Source organism: Engraulis encrasicolus, chromosome 2 (assembly GCF_034702125.1).
Source record: "Engraulis encrasicolus isolate BLACKSEA-1 chromosome 2, IST_EnEncr_1.0, whole genome shotgun sequence".
NCBI lineage: Eukaryota > Metazoa > Chordata > Actinopteri > Clupeiformes > Engraulidae > Engraulis > Engraulis encrasicolus.
The window spans coordinates 1,343,908-1,360,000 of record NC_085858.1 but is presented as its reverse complement, the minus strand read 5'-3'; the positions used below and the strand labels follow the sequence as shown (position 1 = coordinate 1,360,000).

The 16,093-nt window shown below is 41.8% G+C and overlaps 1 protein-coding gene and 1 long non-coding RNA gene across 3 annotated transcripts in view; one reads left to right on the top strand and one right to left on the bottom strand.

The window, feature by feature from the left end:
• sap30bp (SAP30 binding protein) overlaps positions 1–9,722 on the bottom strand; it is a 39,231-nt gene extending 29,509 nt beyond the window's left edge. Inside the window, exons 1-3 of one of the 2 annotated variants that reach the window (XM_063219443.1) lie at positions 9,584–9,722; positions 8,994–9,109; positions 2,142–2,186 (exon numbers count right to left, since the gene is read on the bottom strand). In XM_063219443.1, the coding sequence (XP_063075513.1) occupies positions 2,142–2,186; positions 8,994–9,109; positions 9,584–9,674 (252 nt within the window). In that variant the 5' untranslated portion in view covers positions 9,675–9,722. The remainder of the gene's footprint in view (positions 1–2,141; positions 2,187–8,993; positions 9,110–9,583) is intronic. The other variant, XM_063219453.1, reaches the window with a different exon arrangement.
• A 3,970-nt stretch (positions 9,723–13,692) lies between these two features.
• On the top strand, positions 13,693–15,738 carry LOC134459853 (uncharacterized). Its single transcript, XR_010036888.1, has 3 exons — positions 13,693–13,766; positions 15,302–15,406; positions 15,551–15,738. It is a non-coding gene; the product is annotated as an uncharacterized LOC134459853 (long non-coding RNA).
• The last annotated feature ends 355 nt before the right edge of the window (positions 15,739–16,093 follow it).

Genomic DNA, 16,093 nt, shown 5'->3' with positions numbered 1-16,093 from the left:
TCAAACCATTTATCCTCTCTCTCTCTCTCTCATTCCAAGACTCAATCCCTCCACTAAACCTTCTCCCCACCTCTTTCCTCTTAAGTTGAACTCTCACTCCCTCTCTCCTTTCCTCTCCTCCCTCATGCGTGTTATTCTGTTGTCCGCTGCCCTTAGAGAGAGAGAGAGAGAGAGAGAGAGAGAGAGAGAGAGAGAGAGAGAGAGAGAGAGAGAGAGAGAGAGAGAGAGAGAGAGGAGAGAGAGAGAGAGAGAGAGAGAGAGAGAGAGAGAGAGAGAGAGAGAGAGAGAGAGAGAGAGAGAGAGAGATGGAAAGAAAATGAGTAAGAAGGACAGGAAATGGGAGCCTGTGCTGTGGTGTGGAGTGGAGTCTGGGTGACAAATGTAGAAACAGGATCAGAAGAGGGAGATACCAGAGCTGGGAGAGGGAGAGGGAGAGAGAGGGTGGCTCAGAGTAGAGGATGGGAGAAGAGAAGAGTAGAGTAGAGAAGACAGCTTGGAGCTTGGAGACAGCTGGAAGAAGAGAGGAGGAGAGAGGTGGAGAAGAGGAGAGAGGTGGAGAAGAGGAGGAGAGAGGAAGAAAATATGGGAGAACACAGAAGCTGAAAATGCTGTTTCTGTCAATCTATGTCTGTTTGCCTTTGCCTCCCTCCCTGTCTGTCTGCGTCTGTCGCTCTGTCCGTCTATCTGTCTGTCTGTGGAAGTGGCCTCGGAGTGCAGTGAGTACAGCATGACTTGTTCCAAACCAAACAGCTCTAATCAGCGCACACACACACACACATACGCACACACACACACAGGGTGTGGCCCTCCCTGCCTATGGCCCGTGATTACAACAAACACACACAGATGACTTTCCAATGCTGGTGGTAGTCATGTTTATGTGGCAGATGTGAGTGAGTGAGTGAGTGAGTGAGTGAGTGAGTGAGTGACATAGGTATGCGTGTGTAGTGGCGTACTTTTAAACTAAATGAACTGGTGGCTGTTAGTAAGAGAGACCCGGTGAACGTCGAAATGGGAAATGATCATCTACGGAAAGCCAAGATCGCCATCTAGGGGCTCGGGCATGAACAATCACAAACTAGATCATTTCATGTCTATTCCTCATCACATACTTTACAATGTAAGCATTGTGCCTTGGGCTGCACTCTTTTTTGAATAGCATGCAGTAAAAGTATTAACTTTTAGCTATTGCATCAGCATACATGCCTGTGAGTTCCCCTTGCTTGCTGCTTCTCCTTATATTAGGGGTGGTGTACCAATGTCATTTGAGGGGCCACTTCAAATGTTCTGAAGTCCTCCAAGGGCCGTTCAATGAACACAAAACAGGATTTCCCCCGGCACTTAAGGCCTATATTGAAGGCGGCCACCTTTACAACAGACCCCACCCTCACTAGGTTCCCTGAAAATATAACTTCATTGTATTGAAAATGCAATTTAAGATTTCTTTATAAAACATGTCATATTTCATGTGAAACTGCATAACATTAAAATTATACTAGGGGCCGGAAAAGATGGCCTCAAGGGCCGTAAATGGCTCTCGAGACATAGGTTCCCCACCCCTGCCTTATACTGTATGACCGAGAGAGAAAGAGGGAGAGACAGACAGGACAGTATATCAGTGTCAATCGATATCTAGTCTGTCCATCTCTCCCGCTCTTGTGTGCCTGCCTGCCTCTCCGTCTACCTGTGTAAGAGCGCTAATTATTCACTCCCTGGTAGTGACTGCCTGGCCTGGTCATGGTGACAGAGGTATGGGTCGGGAATCGAACCAGCAAACCTCTGGCTGCTGGCCCGGCCTCCTAACAGCTTCTCCATGACAACCCACAGCCTGTCCATGAGACACACTGCCTGTCCAAGGGGTCCAAGGGTGCCAGTCCTGCCAATGGCTGTGGGAGAGGGACACAGACTTGGGGCGCATTTCTCGAAACCACAGTTGCTAACTACCTTCGCTACTTTGTTGTTGGCAATGCAAATTCCCATTGGCAACTACCTAAGTTGCTAACTGGCTAGCTACTATGCTTTCGAGAAACAAACCCCTGGAAGAGAACCGGAACTAAACACGACTGCGGTATTGAAGTGGGAGTGGGTTTGGGGGTGGAGTGGGGTTGGTATTTAAGTGGAGTGGTGGGGGCTTCAAATACCTGACTGCCATCAGCATCGCCCCCAGTGTCCGAGTCGTCTTTATCCTACAAACACAAGAACGCACGGGGTTACAGGGGGTGCGGGTGGGGGTAAGTCATCACTGCATGGGGTAACAGGATACAGAGGTGGGGGTGCGGTTAAAGCATCACTGCACAGAGTAACGTGTGTGTGTGTGTGTGTGTGTCATCAATCATCATCGTAGAGGCAGGGTGGGGGTTAATGCTAACTCGGCCTCATGGTTGGGGTTAGATCTTCTCTGCACAGGGTTACAGTGGTGTGGGTGAGGTTAGTTAGATCATCATTACGGGGGGTCCATATCACCGTTACAGGGGGGTGGGGGTTTGGGTAGGGTTTAAATCAGCATTGTAGAGGTGGGGAATGTGGTGGGGTGGGTGAAGGGGAGGCGTTCGGGGTATTAGTGGGTATATGTCGCATCATAGGGATGAGGACAAAGGTGGGGGTACTATATATTCTTCTCCTTTTGGAGGGGAGGGGTTAGTAATGTCAGTGCGTGCAATAAAAGCACAATGCAGGGGTGCGTTTCTCGACAACATCTTTGCTAATTAAGTTATCAACTTACTTGGTTGCAATTCATTTCCCATGCTAAACCTAGTAAGTTGCTAACTGGTTGGCAACAATGCTTCGGAGAAACAGGCTCCAGGCCCTGACAGACAGATGGACAGACAGACCCTAATATGGACACATGGACGGATGGACAGACAGATCCTAATAACGACACATGGACAGATGGACAGACAGTAAGTGGTCCGAAGAAATATATGACAGATAGACAGACAGACAGACGGCTCATGTCAAACTAGTTGAGACAGACAGACAGGTCCTGAGGGATGGTGCAATTCAAACGCGACAGTAGTTTGAGACAGACAGTAGCACTGCAAACAGACCCTCAACATGCCAAGCCACACAACACACACACAGGCTAGACTAAGTAATCGTCACATATCTAATATCAGATCACACGCGCACACATAGTACACGCTACATAACATTACATAGAGATCATGCACAAAACATGCATAAGCTACCAACACTTAAATCAGTCTCTCTCTCTCTCTCTCTATATACAGTCCCAGGAAAAAGTTTGTACACCCTTTGAAGTTTCTTACATTTCTGTCAAAATTGATCATAAAACATGGTCTGATCTTCCCGGAAATCTCAAGAAGGAACAATCAGAGTCTGCTTTAATTAATTCAACCCAAACATTTACATGTTATCATATTTTTATTGGTCATAAGGCCATAACATTCACAGGAGAGCAGGGCATAAGTAAGTACACCCTTGCATTGAGTAGGTTTTAACCCTCAGTTAGTTGCAATATCATCAACCAGACTTGTCCTGTAGTTGCAGATCAGATTAACAAAACAATCTGTTTGTATCTGGTCTCCCTCTTCTTTAGAGAACTGCCTCTCGTCAGCAAGGTTTGTGGGATGTCTGGAGTGCATAGCTTTCTTGACTTCATGCCATATAATCTCAATTGTTTTTTGTCAGGGCTTTGACTGGACTATTTCAGAATGTGTATTTCATTATTATGAATCCATTCTAAAGTCGATTTGCTTCTAAAGTATGGGTTGTTGTCACATTTCAGGACTCATACTCTTGTGTGCTTCAACTGTGTGACAGACTACCTCACGTTTTGTCTGTAAAATATCACAATAAACTTGAGTTCATTGTTCCACTGATAATAGCAAACTGTCAAGGGCCTGAGGCAGCAAGGTAGCCGCATATAATGATGCTCCCGCCACCATACTCGGAGGAGGAGATGTAACCAAGAATAGCTAAAAATGGGATTCATTCTGCCAATCTAAAATTAATGGGGTTTCTGTCCAAAAAAATGTTGCTGCACCTTTGAGGTTTGCGAAAAAGCATTTATATGCTTCATAGAATTACTGCAAAATATTCTGTAGACCAACGTTGAAACCAAAGTTGAATTGTACAGGGGAACACACAATGTCATGTTTGGAGGAGAACTGGAGAACCACACCTTCACCAAAACATCATCTCCACCTTTGAGTATAGTGGCGGGAGCATCATTATATGCGGCTACCTTCCTGCCTCAGGCCCTTTTCAGTTTGCTATTATCAGTGGAACAATGAACTCAGAAGTTTATTGAGATATTTTACAGAAAAAAGTGAGGTAGTCTGTCACACAGTTGAAGCACACAAGAGGATGGATGCTGAAATGTGACAACAACCCATACTTCAGAAGCAAATCGACTTTAGAATGGCGTCATAATAATGAAATACAAATTCTGGAATAGCCCAGTCAAAGCCCTGACAAAAAACAATTGAGATTATATGACATGAAGTCAAGAAAGCTATGCACTCCAGACATCCCACAAACCTTGCTGACGAGAGGCAGTTTTCTAAAGAAGCGGGAGACCAGATACATCCAGATTGTTTTGTTAATCTCATCCGCAACTACATGAAACATCTGGTTGAGGTTATTGCGACTAACTTAGGGTTAAAACCTATTGAATGCAAGGGTGTACTTACTTATGCCTTGCTGTCCTGTAAATGTTTACGTCTTATGGCCAATGAAAATATGAAAACTTGTAAATGTTTGGGTTGAATTAGTTAAAGCAGACTCTGGTTGTTCCTTCTTGCGATTTCCGGGAAGATCAGACCATGTTTTATGACCAATTTTGACAAAAAAGTAAGAAATTTCAAAAGGTGTACAAACTTTTTCCTGGGACTGTATATATATATATATCAGGGCTGTACGTTAAGCTTTTTCACTAGGAGCACAGGTACTCCTAAATGAAAAAATTTAGGAGGACGGATAAAACTTTAGGAGCACAGATACACATTTAGGAGCACTCTAAAAATGTCGTGACACTTTTGTTATGGGGGGGGGGGGGGGGGGGGTTATGTAAAATACTGTGCTTATTGTGCTCATTGCTTGTTTCTTCATCTTCATGCACAATGGCCTAGGCTATATGTCAGTGTTTTTTTCCAACACAGGGGTATGGGGTCACCTGGAATTCCAATGGGCTCCCCTGAAATGTCTAGGTGTGAAATAAAAAATACCAATAAATATATATCACTAATTAACAATCCATAGCTATTGTAGTCTTATACTGTCAGAAATATCCACAGTTTTTTTTATAGCCAGCAAGTTTGCTCAGTCATGGTTTTGGTTGTGAAAAAAATGTGGTCCCCAAAAGTTCAGGATAAAATGGTCCCAGTGCAAAAAGTGTTGGGAACCACTGCTAGGCTATATGCCATAAATCACAGTTCCCATTACTATTACTATTATTAGGCCTATTATTATTATTGTTATTATTATTGTTATTATTATTATTAGGCTATAACTTCGTGATTAAAAGCATGTAAATCACATGCTTACTGAACTAGATTGACTAAATCTTAAACATAGCCTACAACACGTTAATCCAACGGGCTTTATTATAGCCTAGTTTTTGTTTCCTCAAACGCATGGGTTGGAACGGTGTGAAATGAAACTGGGAGCAGCAAAATTATCTCACTGTGTTGGCTGCTCTTTTTGATAGCCTACAGCACCGGTAGCTACTGGACCAACTAGACTTTAAATTTGCGCGCACTGCACACTACTTGTGAATGCTACTCGAACTATATTTTGACTTGATTACTTTGATTGCGATTGCATTTTTTGCGAAGACAGCGGGTTGGGAAACGCCATAACAGCTCAAACAACGACGTCCTTTAACCCTATTCAGACTGGGCTTTTTTGGCATTCCTGGGCCGGGGGGGGGGGGGGCTCTTTTGACCCCCCCCCTCATAACTCATGAACGGAATACGGTATGACCACCAAACTTTGGGGAGATGATCTACATATGGACATCTATGAATGACATAATTTTTGTGTCATTATCTGGTATTATGACGTCATTATGACATCATCAGTTTATAATACCTAAAATCTCGCCATAATGTATTTTCCATCAAATTTAGGTAATGCACTTAAATTTTAATGATTATATGCTTCAGACCACTTTAATGCTCACAAAGCTGTCTGATGCTAATGGAAATAACAACAAAATATGAAAAAGGAACAATAATGAGACTTAGATCAGTGATTTTCGGTCAGACATACCTGTCAGAAAACCGTTGCCATGGCAACGGCAAAAAGGATAAACATAATCTTTTGGTACTAAACTGTAGCCAACTAAATGTTAGGAAAAGTCACCAAGTTTCGTAGTCATAGCTTAAGTCGTTAAGGAATTATACTACATCAAAGTTGGTGCGGGCACTTTTAGTCCCCGCCCCAGTCTGGATAGGGTTAAACCACATGAGCTAGCAAACCGAGTGGCTATTTCACTATCGGATCCAAGAGGTTTCCTGTTAGCAATGCAAACTCCCGCATTTGAACGTTTTAAACAGCAGTCCATTTCGAAAAGCTGTAAGAAGTGTTGGCACAGAACATCCGACTGCATGCGCGCTTTGTAACTGTTGGCACCAGGGATCTGTGCGAAGCGATTCTGTTTTTTTTTCTGAGCTACGGGAGCAGAGATGGCTCAATCTTAGCCAACACGGAATTCAAGCAACATTGACCGTCTTTTTTGAAGTGCGTTCCCAATGGAGTTTGATGCTGTCTATCAGACAGGCTGGGGAAAAAATGAGCAGCTCTCACAATCATGCACTCGAACTCAGAAGCAAAATGCGAATGAAAGGGTTGAATGCATACTCGTACAGGTGCGCCCGTTTTATTTTTCTTTCTCGCACAGTCAAAATTTTAGGCTCAATATGCGACCAATTGGTCTTAATGTACAGCCCTGTATATATATATATATATATATATTAAATATCTGTTTTATTGAATTCCTTTATAAATCATCCTCAGACTTATTTGTCATTATTATTATTAGTAGTAGTAGTATTTGATGCACACCGCGTCGAAACGTCAGTCATTATGTTCGCACCACAATAAGATAACTGAAAAGTATCTGAGTGCTCCAGTCATCCCAGGCCTAGTCTTTCTGAAGTGGACCAGTTTGCTGTCCATTGTCTACCGCCCTGGACTGGAAGCACCAAGAAGGTTAGAGTGCAAGTGACTTCCCTTTTACAAGTTATACTTCTTGTCTTGTTCTTGTCTTAGATTATTTCTTATCATTAAATGTTCCAAAATGTTATTTATTATTACTGTATCACTTAATTATTACTTAATACTTGTTACGCTGTGTCCTGTTCTGTCCGGTCCTGTCTTGGACTTGCACATAGATTTGAGCTAATGTAAACAAAGTGACGTGAACAGCACCGGGCATCTTTCATTCTGCTGCACATCATCACTGCAAGAGGAGGCCATGTTACCACAAACACTAGTTACACTGCACATAAGAAAGAAAGAAAGAAAGAAAGAAAGAAAGAAAGAAAGAAAGAAAGAAAGAAAGAAAGAAACTATGCAACTTCAATTCAACCAGATACCTGCAATTAGTAAGTAAGTTTAATTTATAAAGCACATTTAAACAGCAAGAACTGACCAAAGTGCTGTACATTGTCAGAAATTAGCCTGCACAGTTATTAGAAAGCAACACTGATCGTGATTTCATTTCACCAACTACTGTGTATTTTGAAAAGACAACATGCAAAATGAGAGGTAATTGCCAAAACACCCATAAAGTGGTTAAGTAGGTGGTATCCTAGGGATGGGCATACGGTGAAAGTTTCTTCGTCGATCGTCTGGAGAATTAATGATTAATAATCGGTTAACCATTAACATTTTTATATTAAAAAACAGCCCACCATGCCCTATACTCTTGTATAACAAAAATACATCAAAAACATCATGTTTTTCTTCGAGGATTTGATTTTATTAACACCACAAGTGTTAAGTGATTAACAAGAAAAGTTAAACCTGAATTGGTGCGCAATGCGCAAGCCAACAACGGAGGCACATAACGGTGCAGACATCGAGGCGAGGCTAGGTTGAGATGAATCACCGCCGTCTTTTACAAGGCTTGGATGCGCGGTATTCAAGTGATACATCATGGTCGTTGTCGATGAACTGTATTTGTGATTCACATTGCAATAATTACAGTACACTTTGTCATTTTCTAACCGAAATGCCCTTGGAGTAACCATCAAGCATGTTCATCAACCCACTGAAGTCACTCAGGTAGTGCTTCTCATCAAGGACGGCAAATCAATGTAAACTGCAAGAAGGTCTGCTGCGCTTCTCAGTATTGTCCAGAACATGAACAGGACCATATTAAGCCCCCGGGCACTAGAGTTCACTGGTGCCCCCTTTATAAACAGCAGCTTGTTTGTGTTTGTGCATAGAAGGGTTTACAACCCAGTAATGAACTTGCTAAGACCTCCTTTATTCAAGGTGGCAGGAGGACTGCCAGAGCCCGGTAAAATAAGCCTCAGCAGTGAAAGACAAAGCCCAACTGGGAAACTCCAACTCCCATTGTCATTGTGACAGCACTCCACAGCACACAAGTGTTCACGGCACACAACGACATTGCATTTATGTCTCACTCGTGCAAGGGGGCAGCCCCCAATGGCGCCTCAATGGAGCAGTGCGGCGGGACGGTACCATACTCAGCGTACCTCAGTCATGGAGGAGGATGAGGAGAGCAGGTCACTTCTGTGACAACGCCCATACGTGGGGCCGGTGGTTACAGCCCTGCACAATGGAGCTCCATTTGCCATACAGAGAACACCCAACATTGGTACATTTCCCCAATGGCGCCCTGTGTAGTTTTGCTGATCCACTTACTGGATGCGTTCTACTGAGCTAAAAGAGGGAAAGCCTGCCCGTACTTATACTAACGTGAATCTCTTCACTTCCCGTAGCCAGGGGAACATAAACATAAATTGCCGTTTTCAACGGCACAAGTCAAAATGCCTCACCGAATTCCTGGAACTGTCATCGCTGTCCTCGTTTCCTGACCCCCCTTCATCCCCGTCTTCAATTCGGCTTACGTCTTCGTCGTTGTACACAGAGGAGACTAGCCCGCCGCCAACTCCTACAAACAAAACAACCTTCATGTTTACAATCAGTGTCGGCACATACAACAGGCAGGCCAGTTTAAATGCAGTTACCCTAGCGGAATATGGGACGTTTAGATTAGACAAGGTATTAACAAGAAAACTGACAGTTCTTCTGAGAAGAGTGAATTATGATTAGCTATATACAGTACGGGCCCTGGGAAGCTAGTCCTACTGCTACGTAATCCGAGGTTGGCTTAACTGTTCCAGAAAAGCAACGGCATTATGAAGTGTATTACAGGCATGAATAAGTTAAAGAACACATCCGACGTCAAGTGAATGCGCGATGTGTCAAAAATGCCATGAGTTTGAGCGATATCAGACTTACATGTTCTTGTAATGCTAACTAGCCATGCTAGTGGGTAACTAAATGTGGGCATCCTGAAATGCTCTTTCCAGGCGCACAAACGTGCTATTTCCTTTACGGTTACATGAAGCAACCGTATTCATACCTGTTTCATCTGTTTCAGAGTCACTATCCTGGTCAGAGTCAACATAATCGGCCAAAGATGAAATAACAGTAGTCTTTTTGCCGCTCGCCATTTCTGTGATGTACGACGTACAGCAGACGGGGTCGCACAGTGATGTTGTTTTTACTACATCAAGCGCGACATGATGACGTATGGCTGACGCACGGCTCTGGACGCCGCCAGAAGTCTTTGGTGTTGTTATGGCTCGTTCAAAAAATCGAGAATCCCCAGAAAGCCGACCTAAAACCTCGGGAAAGTGGGAGTGAACATTTGGTGACGCAATGTCAGATCGATAATTATCGAGGTTGATCTCTGGCGGAAGTATAGAAGAACGAGTTCCAGAGCTAGTGTTTTGTGTGAGGACACACGCATCATCAACATGGCGCCCATGCATGCAACTGACATGTAAACAGTATCATAAATGCTAAAATATCATCTTGTAATCACTATCAACAACACCAGTCAATGTCATTCAATTGCAGATGCACATATGTCAGTAATGCTGGTCTCTGGCTGTTTAATTTAGCTTACTTCAGCTAAAATTATAGGCCTATGTCGTGGGTGTGGAGGTTCAAGGTGAGGTGAAAAAAAGAAAAGAGAATCAAAACAAAACACGCATGAATCCCGATTGTTCCGGGATCAGTGGCGTTCATGCGCCAAACTCCAGAACTCGATTGTCATGTGAGCAGTGTCGTCAGCTGTCTCGAGAGGTCCCGAACTGGTGAAGGCAACATTAGCTCTAGACCAGCGGTTCCCAAACGTTTTCCCCTGCGCACCCCCTTGTACATTTCAGTGTGGTTCGCGCACCCCCTAGGCAAATATTTTGGTGTGCTGATGGCGACGCAAGTATGATTCACTGCGCATTCACTGCACAGTTGTTTTGGGGAAATCCTCTTAGTCTTTTTTTTTACAATAGGAGTTGTCACTTCGTCAATGCTCTACACTATCTACTTTCAAATCTAAGCTAAAGACACACCTTTTCTCTTCTGCTTTTTAACTTCACTGACAGGCACTTCCACTTATTTTAATTATCAGTCTATTTTTTTTTTATTTTACACATTATTTTTCCCACTCATTTTTTATTTTATTTTTCAAATGCATTCTACTTCTTTTTTCTTATTTTAAAAAACATTTATTTTATTGTAAGTTACTTTTATTTCTATTTTATTCTTGCATTTTTATTACTCTCCTATTGTTAATTCACTGAAGCTTTGTTATACTTTCTCTACTGTTATGTATTTGTTTTTGATTGTAAAGTGTCCTTGGGTATTTTGAAAGGCGCTCAAAAATAAAATGTATTATTAGTATTATTACTATTAAACTACACTTCATGGACCCTTCCAGCATTCACCATACAATTAAAAACTACTTATGTTCATTAATGCACGCACCCCAGTTTGGGAAACCCTGCTCTAGACCAAAAAAGCCTATGTGTCTCTGTGATTGAGGTCTCTCTGTGTGAGTGACTTATAGGCTATGTGTGTGTGTGTGTGTGTGTGTGTGTGTGTGTGTGTGTGTGTGTGTGTGTGTGTGCGTGCGTGTGTGTTTATGCCGCATTTCCCATTGATGGGAGATGGGATGTTTCTGACCTCCTACTTTGAAATGCAACATGATCTCCAAAAATTCCGTGCTCCTGGACACGGATGTTAACGACACAAAATCCGTGTCCAGGAGCACGGATTTTGCCAAAATTCCGTGCTCCTGGACACGGAATTATTTTCCGTGATGGACACACAGAAGTGCTCTCTCTATACTCCCACAGCTCTATGTTTCCAGTCTTGTGTTTTCTCAGGATTTTTCTAATTTCAAATATTTTTTCTCAAACAAAAAAAAAAATCTTACTGACAGGTTAGGGATTGTTTTGGTCTGGGCACAGCTAGTTTTCTTTCATTCATTATATTAATTTGATAGCCTAGAAACCAACTGGAAAAGGTATTTCTAAAAAATATGTCTTTAATGACAGGTTAAGGTTAGGGAATGTTTTGGTCAGGGCACAACTTAAATTGCTATAGCATTATTTTGTTTAGGATTAGCATTTGGTATCTATTTTGTAATGATAGAGTTAACACAGTGCTGTGGTAATAGCCTATAGAAAGCACTTCCATGTGCCCATCACAGAAAACAATTCTGTGTCCAGGAGCACGGAAAACAATTCCGTGTCCAGGAGCACGGAAAACTGGCAAAATCCGTGCTCCTGGACACAGATTTTGTGTCCTTAACATCCGTGTCCAGGAGCACAGATTTTTTTGAGATCACCTACAGATGCTCGCAACATGTATCCGATAAAGACTTGATTTGACAAGGCCTGCCCCAGTCTACTACACAGAGAAAAATAGGGGTACACAGGAGGTACAATACTCCATCTATAGGTACAAAATGGTTCCTTTCAGTTTTCTGTACCTCAAAGGGTACTGGACAGACCCCTTAAGATACCCTATTGTACTTCAGAGGGTACATGCATCAGTAGAGGACACATCAGGGGCGGAGTGGCCCACCTTTTCCCACCGGGAGAATTTTCCCCTTGGCGGCCCTCTTTAAAAAACAAAAAAAAACAAAGCGAACATGGTTTCCTAACCAAAAAGACAAAAGCCACGAAATCTGCAGTCGTACTACATGTGGACATTAGTGTTGTCAAAATATCAACCTGAAGTGGAGAATTGTAGCCTACACCTTGATGAAATGCACAGCCAGTGTATAGTCTACGTAAAACGCAGGTATACGCACCCATTTCAAAATTTCAGGGATTACAGTATACCCACTTAAAATTGATTGATCCATTATTTACAATAGCACAAATATATACAGTAGACTATACACACATCAAAAAATGCTCAAATATACAGTATACCCACTTCAAAAAGTAGACTACACCACTGGAGCCATCATCACAGTCCAAAGCATAGGCCTAGGTTAGGCTACATCACGCTACTGTTCCATGCAAATGTGCACTCCACTGTCATTTTGACAGTTTGAAATTGAAATATCGTTTAAGGAAGACAGGATGAGCATGGGCACAACGTTTTGGGTGTGGGGATTTTTAGAAGAGTAGGCTTACAAAATATAGTATAGTAGCCTATAGCTTACAAAAAGTCTGTCTACATTGTGCAATAAACCCACCATGCAGCAAATAAGCCAAACTTAGCTACTTCAAACCACAACCATAAGTCAACAAAATGTATAACCAAACGGTGTAGGCCTACCTTAAAACGCTGTCTTCTCGCAGCAAATGTCTTTGTTTCTTGCAATCACTCTACTTTAATCCACAGCTTATTAGCCTACACACCCAGCACTGGTCACATCAGAATCTTGTGTGGTAATTATTTTGTTCCATTTCTTCAGACATAGGCTACATCCTAAATGTACCACATATAAATATATGTATGATAATAATATTATTTCGACTATAAGGAGATATACTGGTGGTCTAACAAATCAAAACAAAACCCATTGCTTCTGTTAGGTGCAGTTATCTTGCTTCTGTTAGGTGCAGTTATCTTCCTTACCACTTGGTGGAGTCTGTTCGTAACCCAAGTCAATAACCACAGAGCAAGTGAATCAGGACTGGAAAGACTGTAAACTGTAACAGTCGTGTGGAAATCGCAAAATAAATCACAATTTATTCATATCTCCATCCTTTGGTAACCAATATACATATCACAGGTTCTTCAAATACTGAAAACGAAACTGTGTTACTAAGATCTTGTAAACTTCCGCGATCTACGGTGTATGAAAATTATCAGTAGAGAAGGGGTGTGGCCAAGTTACTGTTTGACACCGTCAGTGAGGTATTGCCGTCTGGTATACGGTATAATTACTGGCTAGTCAGCTTAGTTTCTGAACAGGGAAGTGGAAAGTGGGAAGTCTGTGCCTGTAAGTACCATCTCTAGTCTTTAGGGCCGGTTGGGAATGCAGTGCGGCCGCATTATTACGTTTCACGGCCGCGGCCCACCGGGACAAGTCCCCGATCTCCCGACGGCCACTCCGCGCCTGGGACACATTTGTACCCGGGGGTACACACACCAGTTGTTGGATACATGTCAGTTTAATGAAAGGGGGCGGGACTCAACCTCAAGTACGTCTACTTGTAAAAAAAAATCTTGGACCACGTCCGCCATGGTGCCGAGAAGACAGTTGAGATGTTGGTGAAATTCAAGCTCTTTGTGAGGTAAGTTCATTTATTTTCGATGTTTCATTCATAATTTTAAGACAATGCTAAATGTAGGCCTACATTGAATAACGAATTTGGCATCAGACCAAACCTCTGCTAACATGCTGTCCTGAAAGGCCACTACTGTATTCCTATGATAACTTTGCCAGAGGTTATTTCACAACTTACTGACTTGGAAACCTCTAACTTTTGTTAGAAACGAACTCCTTTACAATATATATGTGCTCTGAAGTAGCTATAAAATTTGTCCAGTTGTGCCAAACAGCCATGCCAGAGTCAAGAAGTAGCTAAAAGTCCGCTAGCAACATCTAGCTAAAATGGGTAATATCTGGTCCGCTAGCAAAGTTAGCTAAAGTCTAACGGTTAAATCATGTCAACTTTGTTGAGGGATGTTTGAAGTAGCCTGAGGTATTGTTCACAACTGATTTTTGGTTTCTTGTTAGAAACAAACTCATTTTGAATATAATTTTGCTCTGAAGTAAGCTTAGATACAACATGTCCATTTCATATTGTAGGCTTAGCGCCAAGGCAAAACAGTCATGCCAGAATGAAGAGCTAGCTTAATGTCCGCTAGCAGCATTAGCTAGCTAAACGGTTAATTCATGTTCACTTTGAGGAGGGATGTTTGAAATAGCCTGAGGTAGGTATTATCTATTGTTGTTGGTTTTTGGTTATTAGTAGAAACGAACACCTTTTGAGTATAATAAAGGAGTGTATAGCTAAAGTCTGAGTATAGCTAAAGTCTTTTAGCTAAGAAGTCTGAAGGAGCCATATGCCTGCCTTTTCCTGTTAGAAAGAAACTCCTTTTGTATACACTTAATCTGAAGTATGTTTTAACACATGTGCCTTTCCCTGTTCGTGGTGTAAATGAAGTGGGCAAAGAAACACACCCTGAACTTGTAATACTAATTGTGCACACAGTGTGCTGTTTAGTTTCATTCTGTTAATGACCTACAATTCTGTGCCTCTTCTCTGAGGAGAAATCACTGCCAGAGCCATAAGATCGTGTTTGCACTTCTTTAAATAGACATTCACTTTACCAGATTTCTCTTGAAATAGTGAACACACAGATGTGTAGGCTGCTTAATTCTTGGCTTTATGAAAGATGCTTAATTTGTCTATGGTTGCTGCAATGAATATTTAGATTTCTTTGAGCATCCTTTTTGGATCTATTAGTAGGTGGTTTAGAGGTCTTAACAAGTAGGCTGCATCAGATTTCATTTCAAGTGATGAGTAAAATATCCAGACAGATAATCTGCTCTTTTGCCCTCCAGCTTTTCACACTGTTATGAATTCTTTGAGCCAGTGGGGGTCAATCCGTTTGAGAAAATGTTCAATGATTAAAAAAACAAAACAAAAAAACATTTTATATGTATAGAAATGTGTCTCATAGATGTTTCATATTGTAGGCCTATTGTAAAATCATGGTGGCGATATCATTTTTCATACTTTATTATCTTGTAATAATTAGGCCTTGTAGAGACTTTTAGACGCATACTCATGTTCATGTGTTGTGCTGTCATGCTTTGCAGTTGACTGAGAAGATTGCTGAAGGATCTTACATGGAAGCTGGCTGATTATATTGAGTGATTCCTTTGGTGTGGTGTACCTCAGAGAAATAAACACTGTGGCAAGAGGTGAGTTTTAAGTTAATAAATTCACACAAAGCCAATCCATGTATTTTTGAAATGTCATATTTCTAACATGCTATGCATTTCATGCTGACAATAGGAGATGCATACTAATGTTGTGTGTTATTTATATTTTTTATATTAATGCAGCTGAGAAGATGACCAAGATATCCTTATGGCTGGATGGTAGCTCTCTGGTCGTTCTTGAGCCCCCTTGATGGACCATGTCTGCAAATGCTTTGACGGAATTTCTAAAGGTTAGCAACCATTCACAAATTTACACCTCATGTATGTGTTTCAAATGCCAAATGTCTTAACAGTTTGAATCACACACTGTTAATCAGAGATGCATCCTGTTTATGTTGTGTGTTATTTTGAGAGGATGGTTAAGCAGGGTGTATGCAGGGTTTTAAAAAGTATTAAAAGGTGATAAATTAAAAAGTCAAAATGTAATGGCCTTAAAAGTAGTAAATTTGCTCAAAAAGTATTATTTTTTGAAAAACTAGGTATTATTTTTTTGAGTTGCACCATTTTGATAAAAAAAATCTTTCTTTATTCACCGTTTATCACAGTTTTTCCATACACCAGTGATTCGCCCAACAGAAGCCACCTGACCTAGTTCATAGCAGAGTCGTGCCATAGAAAGCAGACTTTTGAACAGCACACTGGAATCGCGCTGCTCCCCTTCGGACG